The sequence below is a fragment of the Labrus mixtus genome, chromosome 2, assembly GCF_963584025.1.
Source record: "Labrus mixtus chromosome 2, fLabMix1.1, whole genome shotgun sequence".
Classification (NCBI taxonomy): Eukaryota; Metazoa; Chordata; class Actinopteri; order Labriformes; family Labridae; genus Labrus; species Labrus mixtus.
The window spans coordinates 6,839,737-6,862,444 of NC_083613.1; the positions used below are offsets into that span (position 1 = coordinate 6,839,737).

Here is a 22,708-nt window from a genome sequence, read left to right on the forward strand (position 1 = left end):
GAAGAAGAATAACGATGCTATGAGAGCCGTTACAGGATAATGTGATGCTACCTGAAAGATAACTAAACTCTGCTGTGTGGAATATTATTCAGCAACTTTACAATCAGGATGAACAGTGACATCTTGTGGCAGACTGAAATTAAAGCAGCCATTTAAATGTGGGACCAAAGCACTGGCACAACACCACAATATTTTTGAGGGGAAATATTTCACAGAAGTGGGAGTTTGATTCATCAGCCATGTGGGAACAATTGTGACATGGAAAGGAATTGCTTATTATGACTATTGGCATTTTGATAGTGGCAGTGATTTGGAATGCTACTTTTGATTTATTTTTATTTTAAATCAGAAGTTTCTCAACAGTTTCAGGCTTCATTCGGCTCCTTTTTTGGCTGACTATTTCGCCAGCCTTGGAGAAAATCCTCTCACATGGCACGGATGATGCTTTTTGAATTGCCCCCCGGGGACAAATAACGTTTTTTGAATTGAATTGAAATTAAATCACTTGAATTGGCAGGCAGAGGTATCTTGAGGCCATCTTAAACAGGACGGGATACAAGCCTTTCCTTGTGGTCCTCAGGCCTTTCCGGGTGTGGTTCCTTCAAATACCTGGTAATACAAAAAAACACAAGAGAATTTAGTCATCATTGAACAAATTCTTTTCAAAATCATATTACTTTTAACTCGACATAGTCAATCTGCACAGCATATTACCTCTGAATTACCACGGTGGCACTTGCGGTGGCACTGGTGACATGTGTCTGTGCCTCAACATGTGTGTCTAGCAAGGCCCAGAGATTAAAATCCAGAGGCTGAGCAGGAGCCCCTGCTGTTGCTGCTGGCTCTGAAGAAGCTGGTGGTGGCTGGCTCTTAATAACAGCATCACATTCTCTGGTCAGTTGATGCGTGCCCAGGGTTGCAAAATCCTCGTTCTTTAAACCTTGGATCCAGCAAGGTTTCCATAGACAGGGCAGTCACTTGTTCCAACATGTTGAATTTGTCTGTCAGGTAAGTTTCCAAATTGTGTGCCAATTTGGCACCAATGCCATACGCTACACAGAATTTATTTAAAATCACTTTTATTTATATTTGGACAACAAGGGCAAGAATTTCAGAACAAGTGAACACATAAACATTTACCTTTTAACACATCCAGCAGACAAAAGATAAACATTATCTTCCTATTTAAGGTGTGTTTACAGCATGTCCATCGAATGCATGTTAGTCCAATGATCACTTTTCCCCCCCACAAATGTTTGCTACACTTTGAGGTCCACCAACTAAAAATATCTGTCGGATAAGCTGCTGGATATCTATCTGAATCTCTCTTTAGTGCTGAGTAGGTAGACTACATTGGGTCTATCAGAGACTGTTTGGTGAAAACTGTTCCATGCATTGTTAAAAAAAATAAGGTTGATGACAGTGGAGAGACTGAACCAGACAGTAGATGTACCATAAAACCAAAACTTTGAGAGAAAAGGGGTTAAAAAGCATGTGAAGAGCTGCAGAGTTGATTTATGAATACTGGCAAAGATTAAAAACCACCAAATATTGGAGATATAAAGTCTTTATCACTTCCCATTGACACATGGTTAAACAAATCTACCGCTGGACTTAAGCTCTGGACACAGCTTGGCCTCCAGGTCTTCAATCTTTATTGACTCCACGTCTTTGGAGCTGGAGAGGCTGGCAGCTCGGGTGATCTTGGTGAGCGTTTCCTCATAAGGCGGAGGCAGATAGACCATGACGAAGACTCCGTCCGATCCATCCGAGCTGGTGCTGGTGTGGCGCTCTGCGTTCCTGGTCAGGGAGGAGAGGAACTCTGCGCTGCTCTCGGTGTTGTGGAGGTCTAGAGCAATGATGTTGGCCAGGCTTAGTTTGCTGCGGGAACACCGGCGGTAGATCAGACCCACCAGGAGAGCCAGGAGCAGGACAGAAAGGACAGGGAGGACCACGTACACCACCAGTTCCACCTTTCTGTCATCTACCAGGTCCAACTCATTCCAGTTGCGGCCCTGGAGATTCAAATGGGGAAATGATTTTAATTTGTTGTGAATATTTTTCCATATTTAACCACTGAAATCCTTTGTCTACAATAGAATGTGAGCTGCTATCTCAAAGACATTGACAAAACAGTTGTGTCTCATGTGAATCCAAAATGAAACTTCAAATGAAAGAAGCTTTTTTCAAAATTTCATAAAGCTCATATGCATTTCACTTGTGTCACATACACATGGTTGGTTTTGCACAGACTTTAAGTCGGATGAGTGTGTTAATGCATCAGCTGCTTTTAGGTTATTTGATTGCTTAGAAATGTGTTTGGAAACTTGTATTCTTTAAGTTAACAAGTACAAAATGTATCTTATATTTAATCTTAATTAAAGTACCAACTATAAAGTTATAAATACTTTGATATACAGGTAGAAGTCTTGCATGTAAAGTTATGCTCAATTTAAAAGCATCACCATCCCAAAACATCACAATTTCCAAAAGTAAAAGCACCTTTAATGCAGAGTGTCCCATTTACCATTAACATATTATACACTGTGTTGATGTAATACTGCGGAGTACATTGGTTTTACACTTATACATCACAAGTCATGGTTGTTTACTCTTTTGGCAGATCATCTGAATAGCACATAACTTATTAACAATCTGTAGTCAAATAAATGTTGACACAGTTCACAGTCACAGTTATTGTCTTTCTGATCGATTCTATAAAGGACATACAAACATGTCTTTCCCTCCCTTTATTTTCGCTTTCTTCAAGGGCATCATTCAGTCCAGAGTTAACTTTTATAACAAAAATGACCATGTTGTGTGCATCATAAATCTCCTGGGCTGTTTATCATCCTGCACAGCCCTGAGAGAACAACATACTCATATCAGCTCAGGGTGGCCCAAATTCCCCTTCAGACTCAGATTTTTTTTAATCAATTAGTTAATGATGCCTGGATGACTCAACACCCTGCAGACCATACTCCCCTGTAGGACAGGAGTGTTTAAACTCTCAATCTGTCTGAGTGCTCAATTCTAAATGTTGCTGTCCTGAAAAATCTTTGCACAAACTGGTTTTATTTTTACCCTCTGTTTTATAACAATCAAATCAGGATTTAGTTTAATTCAGTAATATCCAGATTTTTTCTTCAAGCAGCTACAAACATGAGAAATGTTGAGCAGGATTTCTAAACCACTTCTGGTTAGTGATCCCAATTTAGATTCCAAATTTTTGTCTAGCATTTAGATGATTGCCAAGAGTGGAGAGGAAGGATATTTAAAACAACTATTATTGGTGTGTATGTGAGTGTGCCTGACTGCATGTGGGTGTTGAACTGTTTTTTTGTTTTTTTTTAGGAAAAATAGTAAATTTCACAATGTGAAAGGTAATACTCAATATTTTATTCTTATCTATCTATTCTATTCCTTTGGGAGGGGAAAGAGGGAATTACAGTTTAAAAGCTGTTTTAACATGAAATTGTCAAACAAATCTAAGTAAAAGCTCCAGTGAGGAATATTTAACAGGTTGTAAAACAGACTGATATTAACACTGATGCATTTTTATGATTTACAAAGCAAACGAGGCCCCTAATTGATGAGACTCACTTTATTACTCAGTCATTTTTAATGCCAGATGAGGGGGTGGCAGTAGCTCAATCCTTGGGACTGAATTGGGTTGGGAAAGGACTGGTCACCGGTTCAAGTCCACAGTAAGGAAATTGATCTCTTGGCTGGTTCCTGAGCAATGCCAATGTGTCCTTGGGCAAGGCATCAGCTGCCCAAACTGCTCAGGTGAACATCTCTAACATCGCTCTATTAGTGCATGTTGATATGACTGTGTTTGAGTTTGTGTAAAACTCCTACAAAGAGTGAAAAACTGAATTTACCATCTGCAATTAATAAAGTATATCTTCCTCATCTTCTTGAAAGGTTTAACAGTACGCTGAAGAAAACACCCTTTTTTGTAATAACTATAGCAAATATACAGTATAATAATAGTGATACGTTTGACTGTTACAAGAAAGTGATTTTTGGCAATATATACAGGAAAAGATATGCAAAGTGGTAAGAGAAACTGATAAAACACAAGAACCACCACAAACTGAAGTTTCCTCAAAGGAGAATTCATTTTTGAAATGTGAATAAAGGCTCAAAGTAAATCAATGAGTCCAGTTGCAAAGTAGGTTTTGTTTATGCTACACCTTCTTTTTTAATCTAATCATATACGAGGCCTATTTGAGTAAATGTGCTCAGAGTTTTAGCTTTAAACTCAAATTAACAAGAAAAACAACATAAACACACTGGTACTGGAACCTTATTGATACTAAACAAAACATTTTCTACCACTTCACAAAAAAAAGGATCTTTGAAACATTTTGCTGGCAAAAACCTTTCTTACTTGTTCTGTGGTTTTGAACAAAGAAGAGAAGTCAATTTAAAGACGTGCATCTTTCCCCTCTTGTAAAGTGGTTTGTTCTTCATGAACGTGGTTGTGGTATTTTTAAACATACAGTGTGTTAGTTTAGCTTACTTTAAAGCCAACAAAGTGTCTGAAGATATCAGATATTTGAGGCTGAAACATTATTTGAAGTATTCTTCATATGGTTTGATGGTCAAGGTGTTCTAAATTTGGCTTTGTTTTGGGTTTTTGTGTTCAGCTTAATATTACCTTCAGTTAAAACAAGAAACAAGCAGAAATTATCCTTAAAGTGACAGTAGGAACTTGAACTACACACCTGTATGTCCTGTGTTGACGGTGGTCCTGTCACCCAGTCATAAGACCCCCTTCCTGCAGGTCCAAACTTCATCCAGCTGCTCTCCAGAAGCACCCGCATCATACTCAGGTAGAGGGGGATGTGGTTTCTGTGTCAATGGATAAACTTTTGTCTGTAGAGTAAACAAATAGTGATCAACTAAAGCACCCAGTAGTTGTTGTCCAATGGAGTAAACAGAGCAGAAAAAACATTGAGGGGATGGATGCTGTACCAGAGGGGGTTGGGGGGTTGTTGGGAGTCATGGTTGAGGTGGGAGGGGACGGAGCCTGACGGGAGGAGCTTGGAGTTAAGAAGCAGCTCACATGGCGGCACATGCAACAGCAGAGCAGCGCAGGATTCAGGCCAATGATGGGATTTAGAGCCCTGCAGCTGCCCTATATCATTGTGTGTGTGTTTTGTTTTTGTGTGTGTGTGTGTGTGTGTGTGTGGTGTGTGTAGTCCAGTGTTAGCCAGAAAAAGGCGGGGCTCCTCCTCAGATCAAATCTCTGGCACGTGGAAAAAAACTTGAGGAATAAAACACACCAATTGTAAAATGACACAGCTGGTACATCTGTCGTGCATGTGTGTGTGTGTGTGTGTGTGTGTGTGTGTGTGTGTGTGTGTGTGTTCATGCGTGCGGTAGTTAATCTTCACCAGTGCAAAGAGCATAAAAAAAGCCACTGAGTCAAAACCTTTTTTTGGTCTTTAAATTTCAGAGAGACAATGTACACATTGTTGAATTAGAGGACAGAAAACACATAAAAACAACACTTTTTTTTGTTTGAGGTTAAACCTTCACTTCTCTCTTTAGCAAATGTTATTTTATTTATACTGCCAAATATCCCTCAGCCTGAAGAGGTTTGTACATAAGAATTGGATTTAGCCTTATGGTTAAAAAAAACAACAAAAAAAACAACTGCCAATTCCTTAAATTTGCTTTTTCTTATTTTTTTAGCAAGGAGCAACATCATACGTTCTAATAAGAAGACTGTTTGTGTAGAAGTCAGTGAGAAAATGGTCCATGCTTCTGAGAAGATTTATTCCTTCATCAAATATTTTCATAATGAGCTTATAGGTCTCAATCTCTAGTTTCAAGTCTTCCTCAGTACAGCATTATGTTCATTTGGTTAATTATGGTCCCATTAAGGGTTGAATAGGCGGATTTAAGGAGGGGCTACCTTATAATTGACAACCTGCTACCAAGGAAACCTGAAATACACTTTGTTCAGTGTTCTGTTGCAGGGGTTGACTGACTGACTTTTTTGACTGGGGAGGCCAATGGGGCACTAACTTATGCAGGCCTAGTATGAGGTTAGGATATGAGGTCCAAACACGCATATAACATATTTACTTTTTCTGTGTACACTATTCTTATCCACTTAATTACTCACATTGAGTTATTATTATATTTATTCTGTGAATAAGGATCTTAACTAAAAGCTTACAAAACAGAGTAGACATTTTCAAATCTTCCATTCTCAGTTTTTAAGAGTCAAAAGAAGCTTTATCACTAAACATCACTATAACAGAAACACAAAAAAGAAGAAAAATGTAATTTTTTTAAAGCATGTGATTTAAAGCATCAGTGGCCTAGTCTCCATGGTTTATGAAGTAGCCCAAATATGTTGGCGGCCATGTAGGAAATGTTGATTCCAACTAACTTCGGACTAATCAAGTAGCAGGCAAAGAGGTGGAGTTTGGGGCCAGCGTGAGAATCTTGGTTGCTTAAACACAACAATGAAGTCCTTCTCATCATCTACAATTCTACTACAATTCTACAATTCACTTAGCAGACGCTTGGACACACAGGTGCTGACAGGCATTGCACAGAGGCAAAGCACAACATTGACGGCAGTTCTTGAGAGCTCTAATCAGTATAGAAACCATCTTATAAGTCATCGTTTATCAAACAAAAACCATCGTCACAACCATCATCATCATCAATGATATCGAAACCATCATCATTAAGTTAGTAGGTATTCATGAATTTTGAATCATCATGAATCTTTTTCTTAAAGGTGCAGAGGGACTCTGCAGATCGAATGGAGTTTGGAAGTTCATTCCACCACCGGGGGGCGACAGAGGAGAAGAGTCTAGTCAGAGACTTAGGACCCTGTTGTGAAGGTTGGATCAGACGCCTTTCATCGGCAGAGCGTAGAGGGTGGGAGGGAGTGTAGACCTGGATAAGAGAGTTAAAGTAAGGAGGAGCCTTACTTTCTTACTATGATCTAACTATCATATTCAAAAGATGTAAACAACACAAACAATGCTGACAGTTAAAGGTCAGAACCAAAGTGAAGCCTATCCTCCTGACAAACAGCTAAAATGCACCCTCCTTTCAGTCAAGTTATATCAAATTACTCTTATTATGCCAACTCTTGCCCTTAATATCATCAGTACGGATGAGTAATACAATATCCCCCAATAAAGATTTTACCATTATACAAATGAGTTAATGAAAACTATATTTTTGTTCCAGGTTGTAAACATGTTTATTTCTGCTGTTAAAATGACATTTTAAAATAGGATTTAATGGGGATTCCTTGGCTTTGGAGCCAGCCTCAAGTGAAAAACTAGAGGAGCTGCTCATTTTTGCACAAACACATTGGCTTCTTTTTCCCACGGCTTAAATCCACTGATAGTTCAATCAGGTAGTCATTTACTGCCTGTACTTTCAGAACATCACATTATTTTAAAGCTCTTCATGTGTTCTGAGAAACTGGTAGAGCTTTGGGACACATACTGGAGTAGAAGTGGAAAATGGTATGTAACAAAAAGCTTTTTGTTTATTTAAGGCTAGACCTTTAGGTTTGAGTTAAGGTTTGGATTTCAGTAAATGAAGAAATGTGGTTAAGCGTGCTAATTGTGCGCGTTTGTGTGTATGTGTGTGTGTGTGTGTGTGTGTGTGTGTGTGTGTGTGTGTGTGTGTGTGTGTGTGTGTGTGTGTGTGTGTGTTCATGCGTGTACATGTGTGTGTCTGCATGAGTTATACTGAATCCTGCAGCAGCTCTGTGAGACAGACAATCACACACACATGTCAGCATGTGGCTGGCGTGCAGCTTCCTTACATTAATCCTCAGAAAATATCTGAAATTGTTTTTGATTGAATATATAGATTAGAAACTATATTAATCTGCACATTTTACTGAATTGAGGCTCATGTGTTTATTATAAAGACCTGCCTTTGGTCAGGTCATGCTCTTTTGTGTCTCTCCATGGCATATTTTCTGTTCTTCATAAACAATGTCTACATATATCATCGTGGTAGAACTTTCTTGAGGTATAGTGACTTTAAATCAATTTGGGTAGATATAGGTTATAGTCCAATAGTCTGGAAGAATTGACCACACTGTGTACTGTTAATGTCATCTCTTGCAACTTATATAAACATTTTCAACTAGAGTCTTATTGAGTGGCTGTCATGAAAATTCCTCAACAAACGTTATTTCTACACTCCAAAAAGAAAAGTTTCCTGTCGCCTTTCTGTAGCTGAAATATGCTTTTAAAATAGGATATTCAGGGATAATTTCACCCTCAGGCTATTTTTGGGACCAATATATGAAAAGTGTATGTGATTGCAAAGTGAACATACTGAAGTGTCTATTTACATATTAGCATAGGTTCGTAAATTTACTCTAAAAATCTCTGGTCAATGTCACCTTTCGGTTAATTAAAAAAGAGCTTTTTTGCTGTTGAAGTCCAGATGTTTCTCATGAAAATGCTGATTCGGACGCCCATCAACAATGTCTGCATCCAGCTGTTAGTTTCAACATCTGTCTGGTATCGACTCAGGGTAGCAGTTGGGGTTTGTCCCTGCAGGATTACTGTCCTGGGCATGCAGACACCAGCTGTAATTACTCCTCACGTGGAGAGCAGAGTGGGCAGCAATATAAGAGCCTGGTACCAGCATTGAGGTGCAGAAGAGGATCATGGGTAAAGTGAGGCCTGTCATGACACCACTGAGTAATCCCACTGCCCTGCATGACACCACATCGTTTTAATTCTGTAGTCTAATAACGGTTACAACTGCAGCTTTGATGCAAAAAGCTTCAGATCATTTGTTTTAGTAAAAGACCTAAAACCACACTAGAGAGATGCTACATGTATAATAATACATATTGAAAACGACGTAAATAAAAGCACAAACATTTTATCAGCCAAATACTAAAAATATCAAAAGGAAAAATATTCTTCCCCCAATATTTGCCTTTATATCAATGCTATGTGACCATATTTAGAGAACCGTTCATGTTGTACTTTTGGGAGAGCAAAGTGCACCAAAGCCACATTTATATCTGTATTTCTTTTTATTTTTTTTATATCAATATATCTGAATCTGATTCTTCTGATTCTTCTTCTACAAACAAAAGTGTTGAGGAGAACATTCAGGAAAGAAGAAAAGAGTATGAGGCAGCGTCATTACGTGCACAGAATCAAATGCAGCGGTCATCTATGTCTGCTCACTCCTGCTGAAATTTTCCTGAATATTTTCTGCTGCGTTCTCACATTGGGTCACCTCAACTTTTTTGCGGTAATTTGATGAGGGGATTGGCAGTAAAAAGTCTGGATAAAGTGAAACATGTGTCCGGGTTAACAAATGCAGACTAACCTTGAAATTCTCCAGAAACTTGCATGTGTGAAATTGGCTTTAGTCTTTTGTTTTCTAAAGTGAAGCTAAAATGAAATTTCCTTCAACCTGCACTCTAGTTTTGGTGATTTTCCAGGGAGTCTATTGTTTTTGGGAGTGGTTATCACTCTCCTCTTCATTTCTCTATATCTGATTCAGTAAAAGACTGCAGCCTTAATCGCATAAGAGGCTTTGCTTTTCACTCTGCTGAGGTTGGAATTTGTTCGCACGGTGCGATAAACATGGGTTGTCACAGCAGCTTATTGGCTAAAAATGAAAACAACTGGACAATGGAGTTATCATATGAAGCAACATTGTCTCAATAATTACACAAAAAAATCATTACAAATATTTAAGTCAGGGGACATTTTTACAATTGAACTATTGTCATGCTCTTGCTTTATTGTAGCTCTAAGTTTTTTTTTATAATTCTGAATCCTTGAGTTTGGGGTTTTTATTATTAATTTAATATTTATGTTGTGTAAAAATAACTTTAATGCCAGCATTAGCCCATAATCCAAGTTGTTTGTGATACTGATGCTAAAAATTGGCTAGCAAAAAAAAAACGTTGTTCCTAGTGTTCTTTCAGAAAATAAATGAAGAGTCATCCCATAGTGTCATTTAATGAAACCAAGGGCTGGAAAACACATTCGTATGATTGCCTTTATAGCAACATGACAATGCCAAGGTAGCCAAGCAATAAATCCTCCAGCCATGAGTTTTGCATTTTGGCTGACATAGTCTTTGTTTTTTATTTGCCTGAAGTGTTTGACACAGAAATGGAGCTGGAGAGGAGCGAGGGGTTATACACAGTTTGAAGCTTTCCTGCATACTATGTATTGTGGTTATTTTATGGAAAGAAAGACAAGAGAATTTGTTTAAAACCCCAAACATGGACATTCAATCTGCTTCAGACTTGCATGAATTCAACATAAAAGAGAAACATGGTTCAATACAAACACATAAAACGGTATTTATAAATAGTTCAACTAAAAAGAAGAAAAAACTGACCTCTAGAGGAAATGTCGGTCTATTTCAGGGTGAACTGAGGGTGGCTTCAAACATCAGCTCTCCCCATGAACTGGTTCACCTGGTTCACCTGGTTCACCTGCCCCCCCCCCCCCTTTTTCTTCTTTTTTCAAAACATAGCACAGGCCTATATGCTGACTGTTGTTGGGAGTCCTGTAGCCTAACATTTACAACCATTATTTGTATTTTTCTATTAAATTCAGAAATTAATGATGTTAAAAAATAGGTATAGGCTAGTTTTTGATTGAGTTGGTCTATGTATTATATATTGTAGGTCTATTCATTATATATTTTCTCCTTCCTAGTCATTCATCTTTTGTTCTGAAAATCAAACAGCGCGGTCATCACAATTTCCGCTGACGTCATGTAGGTGTGTTTGTCTTTTCCCTGATTGCTCAGGTAGGCTGCTTTTTACACACACTTACTCTCCGGAACACAAGTTTAAGATGTGAGTTTTCTGTGGAAAGTAGTCTAAGACACAAATCAGGAACTTCGCTGCCGATACACTTCAATCTGTTGTTGTGTTAAATCAAAGTTTGTGGGTATGTGTTTGAGGGCTCGTTAAGGGCTAGTTGTTGTTTTTTTGGGCTCCTCGGGGTTGAGAAGGATTGTTGCGTTCGATACCTGGACAGTAGAGGCCTGAGACATGCTACCGGGCGGTGCGTTCAGGGCCCTCCTCCTCCTCCTGGTCAGCGGAGTTTCAGCTGGGATTGGTGAGTATCCAGACTCAGTGAGAATACAGAACTTCTTCTTTATTGTGTTAAATTATGACTTCAAATAAAGGTTATAGATGTGTTTTGTACGTGGGGTTCACACAGGTTACTGTTAAAGATAAAAACAATTCACTTTCAGGAAGAAGTAGGCTAAGTGAATCGCTTATCCAGATATTTAACATTTGGAGCAAACACTCCATCAGTATCGATATGTTAGATGAGCCAACATGTCTCCTTGTCATAACTGTAGGCTATTCTCACTCGTAAGAAATATTTTTAAAAGATATCCACGACATCATTCTTCAAGACACATTGCGTCACTACCATTCATGTGTGTTGGGCGTTTACTTTAACATATTCACAACATCATACTGCCAGAAAGAACATTCAGGATATCTGCAATAGATTTCTTCCTATACGGAAACATCCCATTTCAGTCAGCCTATCTACAATACACATCTTACTCGTCGTGTTTTCAATTTCACATATCCATCATTAAACAAACTCGGTCATTCATAATGCAACCTTTATTATCCTGTCCAGCTCCTAGATTTTAAACTTCTTTCAATTCATGCATTACTTTTGAATACTTATGATAATACAATAACATGAAAGAAGGAGGCGAAATGTCATTAAAATACAAATCTGTGTTTGTAATTAGTTTGAAAAGGTCATTTTGTGGATTTTTGATTTTTTTTAGTCTCATTTGATCAGAAAATAACAACAAATACAGTCTGATTATATGTAAACAAACACAGATGTTTAGAGTGTCAAAATGTGTTGTGCAATAAAAAAAAATCTTAAGATTTACTTCTGTAAAAAAAAAATCCAGTAGTACATTTGTTCTTGATGAAATATAAATATTCAACTTCTGGAACAATGTACACTTTAAAATATATATATATATTTTTAAATATTATTGCTATCCACCCTAGGTATATTAGGCCAACTAACTAGTCTGTTAAGTCATTCATGAAGTAAACCTAAAATCACCAACTGTGCTAGTCACATCTTCTAAAATGTGCTAACGCTTTGCTGCTTTGTCTGTTTTATACGAAAGCTGTATACTCTCCTCTCTTAGCCGTCTCTAAACTTTTAACCTTGTTATGAATATTTGTCTTCATCATTGTCATTTTATAGCATGTATGCACTACTGTCTGTATTTACTTAGTCTGCCAACAGTTAGTACATTACAAAACATGTTAAAACGTCCAGACACATTAAAATAAATCTTTTGCAGAAAAATATCGGTAGTTTTTGCAAATGAAGAATGTGCATAAACTATCTGCGACTTCTTTCAGAAATTTGCCTTTTTCAAGTATTGTTATCAAATCTAGAGATTGTGCCTCTGTTGTTGAATCTACTCTCCCCCACAGACAGCAGGATTGAGAGAGAGACTACTGCTCAACCCTTCAGGGCCAAAACACTTCCACCAATATAGGAAGAATAGGTATTTTAGTGGTAAAATCTGACATTCAGGCTATTTAAACAGTTGTACAGAGCTAAGAACACAAATAGAGAGAGGAAAGCCAAAGAAAGAGTAAAAAGAAACAACAACAACAACCAAAGCAAGATTGGGGATTAAGCCATATGTGTTCAACAATATGGAGGGGGTTTACTTCTTTCCTGGGTAAATGCTTTTTACTGTGGAGTTTAAAATATGTTCCATAAAATAAAACATATAGGTTCAAAACTCAGGCATAAATCTGTTGCCTTCTGTTATTATCAGTTTAATAATTAGCCGGGCAAACTCTCTGTAACTTTCCTCCAAGGGACAGGGCATCAATCATGACATATTTTTTCCACTAAGAGAGTTTTTTCTTATTCCATTACAATATTTTCTTATTCATTTCATCATTTGGTTTTCTGGGTGATTCTTTCTTGGAAGTTGTGTGTAATGTATTTCCAGTGTAGACATGAGTAAAGTTAAAAGGGTCCTAAAAATAGCAACAGTTCCAGCTTCCATCGTGTCGTTCCCCTTTCCTTTTTACGGTCACACTGAGTAACGCATCCTGAAAATGTCCACATCATTTTTCATGCTCTGCAGTTTCTTGATACTCGGGATTGTAAAGCAAAGTTCATGGGCTGTACATATGTCATTGTGTTTGCATACCCTGTTATAAAGGAAAAAAAGATAGGTCTTAAAGATATTTACTTGCTTCTTTGTAGATCATTGTAAGGAGCTTTATTTTAATAAATAAACGATTAATGCCTGCTCACATGGTTTATTTCAGGAAAAACCGGTAGCTCAACCACAACACATGCCTTAAGAGACGTCTTTGCAGATCTTGTTAAAGTAATGTTCATAAGTATTAAGGTTAAAGTAATGCTTTGTAACAAAAGATCTCACCTTGAGAAGAAACATGCTGTAGTTCCAGACAATTAGAGCTAAAAACTCTTCTCAGGAGCCTTCATTTTAGCAAAGGATTTTGTAGTTTTCATCTGTTTCCACAGCAGAAAAGATTCCCATGAAAGGGCACCAACGTGGGCCCTACAGTAAGGTACACAAGAGGGCAATTCATAGTTTTTTTTTTTCTCTACTTGAAGGCCAATCTCTACGGCCCTGCAACAATACATTCCTCCAAAGGAATGAAACCCAAATGACCCTGCATCATCTCTTCTCCACTTGAAGGGAACTCATAAGTCCCTAAATCGTGTTTTCTCCCCCTGATCTATGAAGTGCCCTGCATTATGTTTTGTCCACTGGGAAAGTACAAAAGAGGATAAGATACCTAAAGGGCAGTAAGTGCAGTTGTCAGAGAACTGCATCATTTTTTTCTCTTGAAATCTTGAAATGCCTGATTGAGCACAGAGCATCAACATTTTTTTCATTGTGTTTTCTTTAGTGGAAGGACGCTCATTTATTTTTCTTCATTGTAGTAAATTACATGCCGAGCTATTGGTCTTTTAGTTTTTTAAACAATGATTTGCCACCCTTCCTATTTGTGATGATCCTAAGGTTTGAAACGAGTCATTTTTATACTTATTGTCAACTAACAATAAAATGTTGTTTTCCCTGGAGTTTCTGTAAAACTATGACTACTATAAAGATTTAAAAAAACAAGTGATGTCTGTGTTACTGCACATACCTACTGAAACACCTTAGCTTCCTTATTGCTGTCAAACCTGTAGGCACAGTGGTTATGCAGGACAAAGGGTGAGGCATTAAAGATGCCTTATCATCGTTGGGTTCCAAAGTATTTACCGCTCCCTGTCTAATGATGTTTGATGGTGAATATATAGAGCAGAGGTTGATGTTATTGGGTACTCGCTTTGTGGCCTTGACAGTCTTTTTTCTAGAGTGACATTACCTTTTATGAATCCTGCAAATTTAGTATAAAATGTCATTACAGCTCTTTGTTGCCCTTGCGAGAGTTGGATAAACTGACTTTAATTTCATGGTTTTCACCTTTCATAGAAGGTCAACATTTGCTTGTGTTGTTGTATGACAGGGTTGCCTTGTGAGAAAAAAAATCTTGAACTAAACTAACGTTACACATGTCAACATGAGAAGAACAAATATGTGTGCATAGTTTACTGTACCACAAGTGCATTAATGTTTCATTTGTCTTTTCTTGCTTGCAGTTCTGCCTCCAACTAACTTGACTGTGAGCTGCAATAATGTCAACATCATGGCCAGCTGGCAATCCAGCCGGCAACAACCAAACACCAGGTTCAGAGTGCACTTCAAAGGTGCAGCTGGGTAAGATTCAACTACTCTAAACCTGAAATAAGATCATTTCTAATCTCCCATAAACCTGAAGATAGGACTAGAATTATGAATTAGATCGGATTACTACAGTTGTCTGACTTTTGGTTCATTAGTCACTAGTGCTTTAAGTCAGACTGATGTGAAAATCTGCATAGTTGTAGAACCTAACTCGCAAACAGGTTCAACACAGATTTCCCCACAATAAGAAGATTTATTTCATGTTTACAAAGAAGCAAAATACAATCTAAAACATTGTTTTTTGAGTTGACCCACTATGGATGTGTCTTTTCTTACTAAGACTAGACCTTGAAAAAAAGAATCATATCAAGCCGTTTCAAAGGAGGTCTGACTGAGCCCTTACCTGTAGCTTTTTAACCTTTGCCCCCCCGTTGACCAGTATTTGAATATAGTTTATGTTTCATGGGAAGGCTGTAGCTTTTTAATCCGACGCTCATTCACTGAGTTTACCGGTAAGTGACCCACAGCGGCTAAGGTCCCAGGCACGTACACACAAATAGCAGCGACAAAAAATAAAAACTGTTCATTTGATAATCAAGCGTGGTTCAGCTCTGTATAAATCTCAGATTTATCAGGGAAGTGAAGGAATCTCACACTGAAGTCTGGAGTTTCTGTTTATAAGAAAGACCAAGTGACAGTTGTCAGGTCCTCCACATGTTCAGAGTGTATCAGTGCAATTTATATTGTAATGGCTGGACAGAAATATTTTTTCATATTTAATAGAAAAAAGAAAAATATTGGGACAAAATTAGTATTTGCAAAATATTGGTAGGGACAGGTCCCTATCATCCCTACCCAGTTCTATGCACTTGTCTCTGTTTCTTCTTTGTGAGCATCAAAGCTCAGTTATTCTCCACTGCAAAAATAACGTTGGTAGTTAAAACTACTAAAGTGTTTGTTTTGAGGATAACCTTTGTAGATCAGTCTCTTATATCTCCTCTGTCGTCGATATGATAAGAGATCAAACTGAGAATTTCATGATTTAATGTTGCCGTGTTTGTTGTTTTGTGCTTTTATTTGTAATGCAAGCGTCTTAAAGCGTCTTACTCCCCTCAGCTTTGAAACAACCTGCCGGAGCAGATAAGGCTAGCAGAATCAGTGACTTCCTTTAAATCTCTTCTTTAAACCCACTTTGATAGACTTGCTTTTACGTGATGTCGTCTTCTTCTTATTATTTCCTGTTATCTTCTTTTATCTTTTAGTCTATCTTATTCTTTAACTATCCTGATTCATGTCGATTTATTGCTTGCATCTCTTTTCATTGAGCTCAGAACCTTTTACTGCTTCTATTGCTTTTGTATTTGACTTTAATCTTTTCATGCGTCAGCAGTTTTTATTGTTTACTTCATTCTAGCTTATACCCCCTCCTATGGGTTTGATGTCTTATTTTCTTTTATTATTATTTAATTATGTATTTTTCACTTTTTTGTATCTCTTCTTAATATTTCTCTTATCTTCATTTCTAGCTTCTAGCTGTGTTTTATTGTTTTTATCTCTTCTTGATGCTCTTACTTCTTATTGTTTGTCATTTAATCGTTCGTTTATCTTCTTACATCTTCAGTCCTCTTGGTCTCAACCTAGGTTGCTGTGTTGCTTTATTATGAGTTATTGTTGCTTGCTTTCTGATGTGTGGGTTCTGATGTTGGTCAGATTTTTGTTGGGGTTATTTCACTGTCGTTGTTATTGGTTGGGTGTCTCTTCTGTGGGTTGCGTTGTTGTCATGATTTTCTGTTGTGATTTGGGTTCTTATGTGTTGTTATGTTTTCTTCTGCACTTTGTAAGACCTTGTCTTTAAAAATCGCTAAACAAATAAGTTATTATTATTATTATTATATTTTGAAAAGTATTGTTTGTGTGCTTTTTATGTGAAACTGACACATTTTTTTGTTTCATATTTCAGGGAAGAAAAGAAAGAAACCACTGACCATAACTTTGATCTGAGTCAGTTTGTATGGAGATCTGAAGAACGCTACATGGAAGTCCATTCTGTTTCTGTTATAGCCATACTGGGAGGAAACCAGTCTGAACCAGTACAGTCTGAAACTTTCACCTTTAACGAATTTAAGACTTCTGATATGAAATGTAAGTCAATCTGAAAGTGAAAACGAATATTTTCAACAACAAAGCAGATGTGTGGTTCCAGTAAGAAGAGGATGATGGACATGTTCATGGAAATGATTCAGTTTCATTTTTTAGTGTAAAACTAAAATATAAAAATGTTATCTTTTCTCAGGTAAATTAGACTTCCCTCCCATGGATCTGAAAGTAGACGACTCAAATGGCACAGTGACTTTCAGAAACCCTGTCCACTTCTACAGAGAACTGCGGCAGGCGGTCGGGAAATTTGAATTTGACGTCACCACTACAGACGGTGTAAGATTCAAGAAAGTTATCTCTTTCACAGGAATCACCTGTAAAATATTTTTTTAAATATTTTTTTTACTTCAATGGGAATACTGCTGGTTTAATAGAAGTTCGATAAGAAAGAAGCATTTCCAAAGGATGCACTACATTTTGAGGATTGGTGCATTTAAAAGTATCACATTCATATCTTCTCATTGTAGTGAAGATGCCTTCCAAAAACAAATACACATTAAAACGACTTAAGATTGTATATTTACCCATTATTTTAAAAAATATACACAAAAATCTAAATTTCATTAAACATTTTTTTTTACTGCTGTGTGCAACTTTTAATGCTTTAACCACCTCCAGGGACAGTGGGGGTCCCCAGTAGACCTTAAAGCAGGGGAGGACTGGGTACCTGTGATTGTTAATTAAATGACCCAGTGACATCTTGAAATGTCTTGTTCAGCTTTTGATTGGACTAACAAACACTGTAAAGTCAAATATAAACATTTTCTTCAGGCTACATTATGTGAAAGCCTGTTTTTCACTTGTGAAAATAAGCATCCCAATTATAAACCTTTTAGATAAAGAACTTAAATTTCACAGAAAAAAAGTTATAAAATGAAGACACACTTGGTTATAAAATACCAAAAAACAAACAGAATCACAAAAGCTCTGCAAGATGCTAAAAGACAGTAGTCCTCACTCCAAAACCTCCTTGCTTCTCGACTCTATTCTCTCTTCCAAATATGGTCTTTTTTTTCTCTATGGTAGCCAAAAAAATCACAAACTGGAGGCTTTTAACCTGTAGTCTTCAAATCAATTGTTGTTATTATTGCAACTACAGTCTTCGATCTACTCATCTGGGCTATATACAGATCGTGACACCAAATATTTATTTTTAAAGACTCTGGATATAAAGAAATGACTGTCTTCTCTATTGAAAACATTGTATAATTAATACGCCATTATGAATTATTTGGAAAAATGCTTTAATTGGTAACAAAGCTTTTATTTATATCTAATGAAATAAGGAATTGTAGATTCAAACAGCATAACATTTAACCACTGAAGTCTGTGTCCTCTGCAAGAACTGTGATGGTGATTATAATGAAGTTATTATTGGGATTTCATGTCAAGAAACCGTTTAACACCACATGTTGAATTATGAAAGGCGATGATACTCAAAAACTGTCTACCATGTTTCCCACCCAAAGTGATGCGTCATTGTTGCTTCAATATCAAAAGAAGATGAATGAGGATACTAATTAATTTTTTTCTGGTTGTTAGAAAATGATTACAGGGACATGCCTAGCGGATCAGGAAAACTGCCAACGTGAGATCACGGATGTGGACAAGTGCGTCACACTGAGAGGACGGTTGTATGACGGAAATGGCATTTGCTATGTCGTATTCAACGAGGCGGGTCCTATCTGTCTCGACACGACATCTGGTGAGTCTGAACTGGAAGATTTCTTCAAAAACGTAAAGAATATTGTCAAAAATGTGTTTATGTGATTTGTTAACAGGCAACATAAAGAGCACTACACCAAAAACAGTTGTGACATTGCTCTTTGCAAAGCTACCAAACTCGAAAAGAATTGTCATTTTAGATTCCAAGGCATAGAAATTGCTCATCTTCTGCTGACCTGACTTAAAAGTTAATTATGTTTTAGTGGATTGTTTTGAATTGAAGGTAACAATTCAAAACATCAAAGTCATGCAACATTAGAAAAAGAAACCAACAGATCAAGGAAGAGGTAGACAACGTATATGTTCTCTGAGGTTCAAATATACACCCCTGCAGTACATTTATCTTGATGAAACCAATGAACAGGCATTTCCCAAACAGATGAAGCTCAGGAAGTGTGTGTTATTACACTTACAAGTAAACTGTATGTTACATATTTGGGTTTTTGAAGATTTTCATCTGGTGCCCCTGTAGTTAACTTTGTGATGTTTTGCACCTTGCTCTGTTCTTTGTATATTTTCCTGCTTTGCTGTTCTTCACCGTTACCATTTTGAAACTCTTCTTGTTAGTCATTGATCCTAGAACAGTTTGCGTTGCATAAATCAGTTTAAAATCTGCCAAAGTTTCAGCAAGAGCAGGTCAAAATCATCTCTCCATAAAATGTTCAAACAATAAATTAAAACCCAATATTTTTTTGATTGCAGATATCCATGTGATACTTCTTATTGTACTGCTGCTTGTGATTTTCACGGTAGTCAGCGTGATAGTAGTGTCTATCTGTTTGACAAAGTCCTGGACATTTAAGAAGGATGAACCCAGTCTACCCAACGTTCTGGTAAGGTGACAAAGAGGTAAAACTATAAAATACTTACTAATCATTTTCTATGGTTGATTTTAAACTCTTTTTTTTCTTTTTATTTTGAAGAAACCCTACACAGACATCAGGAAACAGTATTTTACTGGGAATGACTACATACAAAAGTACAGTGCTGTCAGACTAATCAAAAACAAACCCAGTAAGAGTCCGTCAATCAGCTCCGGCGACGATGACAACCTGCAGGGCAGCAACGATGGATCAGATGTCCATTATCAGTACGGTTGTTACAGGGATGGAAGATGTTTAGAAAACAGAAACCAGCAGCCGGAGCTGGAATGCAGCAGGTCAGGTGATGACTCTGCAGACGACTCAGTGAAAACAGAGATTGTTGTGTTGGATGTGGAGGAGGAGAAAGAAGAGCAAAGGGAGAGAGAAGAAGAAAAGGAGACTGGGGAGTTCTGGGAGGGGCTCGAGGATGAGGAGGAGGATGAGGAGGAGGACCATGAGGAGGACCATGAGGAGGAGGACCATGAGGAGGAAAGGTCCCCCTATGACTCCCCACAGATTCTGCTGCTGGACATGGGAAACAGAGCCACAGACAAGGGTTCCGAAAAAAAATGAAACAACTGTCCTACGAGTGTTTTTGGGATTAAATGTTTCGTTGGATGATTTTAACTCAGGGAATCAAGGACTGCTGTGTTGTGATTTTGAACAAATGAAGGTTAATCCAGGACAGTTAGGGATTTAGTGCCTTGCCCAGAGACTCCTGAAAAGTATGGAGGGAGTTTGTATTTCATGTCCAGTTTCAAGGTTTTTTGCATTGAAAAGTGCAAAATGCATGTTGCTGCTCAGGAGAAACTCCTCTTCATCCAGACACACTTTTCAGGATTTTATGCAACTGTAGGCCATTTGTAGGTTGTTATAGGTAGCTGTAACAACCTACAAATGGCTCATGAAAAAAAGGATGCACAAGGATCCCAAATCTACCTTTTTAACAACTTTTTTCGTTGGTTTGCCTTGAAGCTGTTTGATGGAGAATCAGGAAAATTTTTATTAAAAAGACAGTGTGCCTTTTGACTTTGAGAAACTGGTGATCATCCATCCACCTTCCATCTGTATGCTGTCTTGCTACAGATTCAGCTGCTTAACTCTAATGGCTTTTTTTATCAGATGCAGCAGCACACATAGTCACAAAAGCAGCTCCTATATGCTTAAAAACATTTTATGCCTCAGAATTTATGAAATCAAATGTAACTTTTTTTTGTTTTCGTGCACTGAAAAACTGTTGTTCATCTATTACAGAAAGTGCATTTTCTTATCTTTACAAGTATTTTTCAAAGGTCTATTTAAATAAAATAATACAAGAAAAAAATATTAAGATAGCATTGTTTTTATTTGCCCAGGGTTTTGAGAAATGTCCACCTCCAGTTTTACTGCAAATTCAGAAAGTCCAATTTGAAAAGCTATCAACATGAATTAATTGATTCAACCTTTAAATACCTATTTGTATTTTGTTTCCTGTCAAAGTGGTGATGTGAATACCAAGATCTGCAATGTCGCAGGCATGTTGTAAATGATAAAAAGCTTGCTGGAGGGTTTGAATGCTGAATGTGCAGTGTTGGCAAAGCAGTACAGAACTATATCGTTGGCAAACAGGTGGGTGTTACTATTTGTTATAGCAGAGGTAATATTGTATTGTAAATAAAACAGGACCCTGAATTGAGCCTTGCGGAACTCCCTTGACAATATAAAAAAACAGAACCAATATTTCCCAGCACAACACATAGATGTATGTGACGGGTAGTCCTGGAGCCATTTACAGGATACAGAGTCAAAACCTCACTTAGCCTCAGTAGGAGCGGAGTATGGTCAACAGTATCAAACGCTTTTGGTAAATGTACGAAGAGATCAGCACAATATTTCCCTTCGTCAACAGCAGCAATTGTTATTTGTAACAGAGGCGACAGTACTTTGATTGGTTCTGAACCCAGATTGATATGGACTTAAGACATGATAACTGGAGAAGAATGATTTGATCTTATTATCAACCAATGATTTGAGAACTTTAGCAAGATGCGACAGTTTGGAAATGGACAGGTAGTTCTGTGGAAAACCATGGGCTTGATCTATTTTTAAATGGAGCATGTTTATCACTAATAGCAAGCAGTGAATTTGAGAAAAAATTAAGTGCATGTTCTGTATATGATATTTCAGCAGTTTAATTTATATTGCTGTCAAGGTCACTGTTTTTTAATTGTCTTTTGATAACAATCCTAGAGCTTGGTTTATTCAGTCTAGCACTTCTGACAAAGGCTATAGGGCAGTGATCGTTCATGCCGACACAGAAAACTCCAGAGGCAATAATTTTGTCCCTCTTATTACACACAATAAGATCAATTAACGTAGATTTCAGGGGATCCTTCAAATTAGGTCTAGTTGGCTCATTGTTAAAATGTGAGACTACCACATATCTCCTTGATGTCTGAATCATTTGACAACCAGTTCAGGTTTAACAAGACCAACAAGTCAGAGCTGTTAAGCTGAGAAAGTAAGTCAGCTAAATCAGAAACTGTACTGGGGAGATGGCTGAGGTTGGTCTGTATAGACCCACAACATTGGTTTAATTATTGTTAGAAAGGTAAAGGTTTTAGAGAAATGAATTCAATGGAGTCAGTTACATTAACAGCTTTCAAAAGAGGAAGAGACAAACATGTCTTCACAGCAAAGCCTCTTCCAACTCTAGTCAATTCTAGTCCCAAGTTGTATAACAAAACCTCATTCAGGTATGCTCTGACTAAGCCGGGTTCAAGTCAGAAGAAGGATGTCAGGGTATGTTCCTGAAACAAGCATTTCAACTGATCTAATTTTATTTTATTTATTAAATACTTCTTGCCCTGAGTCACCAGCAGGTATATTTGTGGAGAGCTTGTTAGGGGAATGGGTTTTATTTATTACATTTCCCGATAGAGAACAGAAATTAGATTTACAATGTTTATAATGTTCATTAGTGATCTGTAGAAGAATTTCTGGAGGTGCAGCTGCCTCAGTGGACTGAATTTAAGGTCCCCAAATCAGGGGGAGGGGACCTAAGATTATACTTTATTAATGTGTCTACTTGATACTGTTGATGAGGCTGAGAAGGTGGCGTAATCTCAAATTTAAATACATTTCTAGGAATAATTCAGAAAACACCGTCTTTCACAAGTTTTCTGAGCAACTAT

The 22,708-nt window shown here is 37.4% G+C and overlaps 2 protein-coding genes across 2 annotated transcripts; one reads left to right on the forward strand and one right to left on the reverse strand.

Annotated features, from left to right (window-relative positions):
* Positions 1-777: 777 nt before the first annotated feature.
* On the reverse strand, positions 778-5,097 carry LOC132954477 (small integral membrane protein 28-like). Its single transcript, XM_061027035.1, has 2 exons — positions 4,734-5,097; positions 778-2,015 (listed from the first exon to the last, which is right to left on the reverse strand). Exons 1-2 carry the CDS (start codon positions 4,833-4,835, stop codon positions 1,593-1,595), a joined length of 525 nt encoding a protein of 174 aa, XP_060883018.1. The 5' UTR covers positions 4,836-5,097; the 3' UTR covers positions 778-1,592.
* Positions 5,098-10,840: 5,743 nt separating this feature from the next.
* ifngr1 (interferon gamma receptor 1) lies at positions 10,841-20,171 on the forward strand. Its single transcript, XM_061049150.1, has 9 exons — positions 10,841-11,120; positions 14,706-14,823; positions 16,751-16,932; positions 17,084-17,223; positions 18,490-18,652; positions 18,930-18,959; positions 19,375-19,505; positions 19,596-19,868; positions 20,022-20,171. Exons 1-9 carry the CDS (start codon positions 11,054-11,056, stop codon positions 20,106-20,108), a joined length of 1,191 nt encoding a protein of 396 aa, XP_060905133.1. The 5' UTR covers positions 10,841-11,053; the 3' UTR covers positions 20,109-20,171.
* The last annotated feature ends 2,537 nt before the right edge of the window (positions 20,172-22,708 follow it).

Coding starts and splice junctions, on each gene's coding strand:
- ifngr1 (XM_061049150.1), top strand. CDS start 11,054: ATGCTACCGGGCGGTGCGTTCAGGGCCCTCCTCCTCCTCCTGGTCAGC. Junction 14,824..16,750: donor CACTTCAAAGGTGCAGCTGG/GTAAGATTCAAC, acceptor TTCATATTTCAG/GGAAGAAAAGAAAGAAACCA. Junction 19,869..20,021: donor CAGACGACTCAGTGAAAACA/GAGATTGTTGTG, acceptor GAGGACCATGAG/GAGGAAAGGTCCCCCTATGA.
- LOC132954477 (XM_061027035.1), bottom strand. CDS start 4,835: ATGATGCGGGTGCTTCTGGAGAGCAGCTGGATGAAGTTTGGACCTGCA. Junction 2,016..4,733: donor CGTCAACACAGGACATACAG/GTGTGTAGTTCA, acceptor TTGAATCTCCAG/GGCCGCAACTGGAATGAGTT.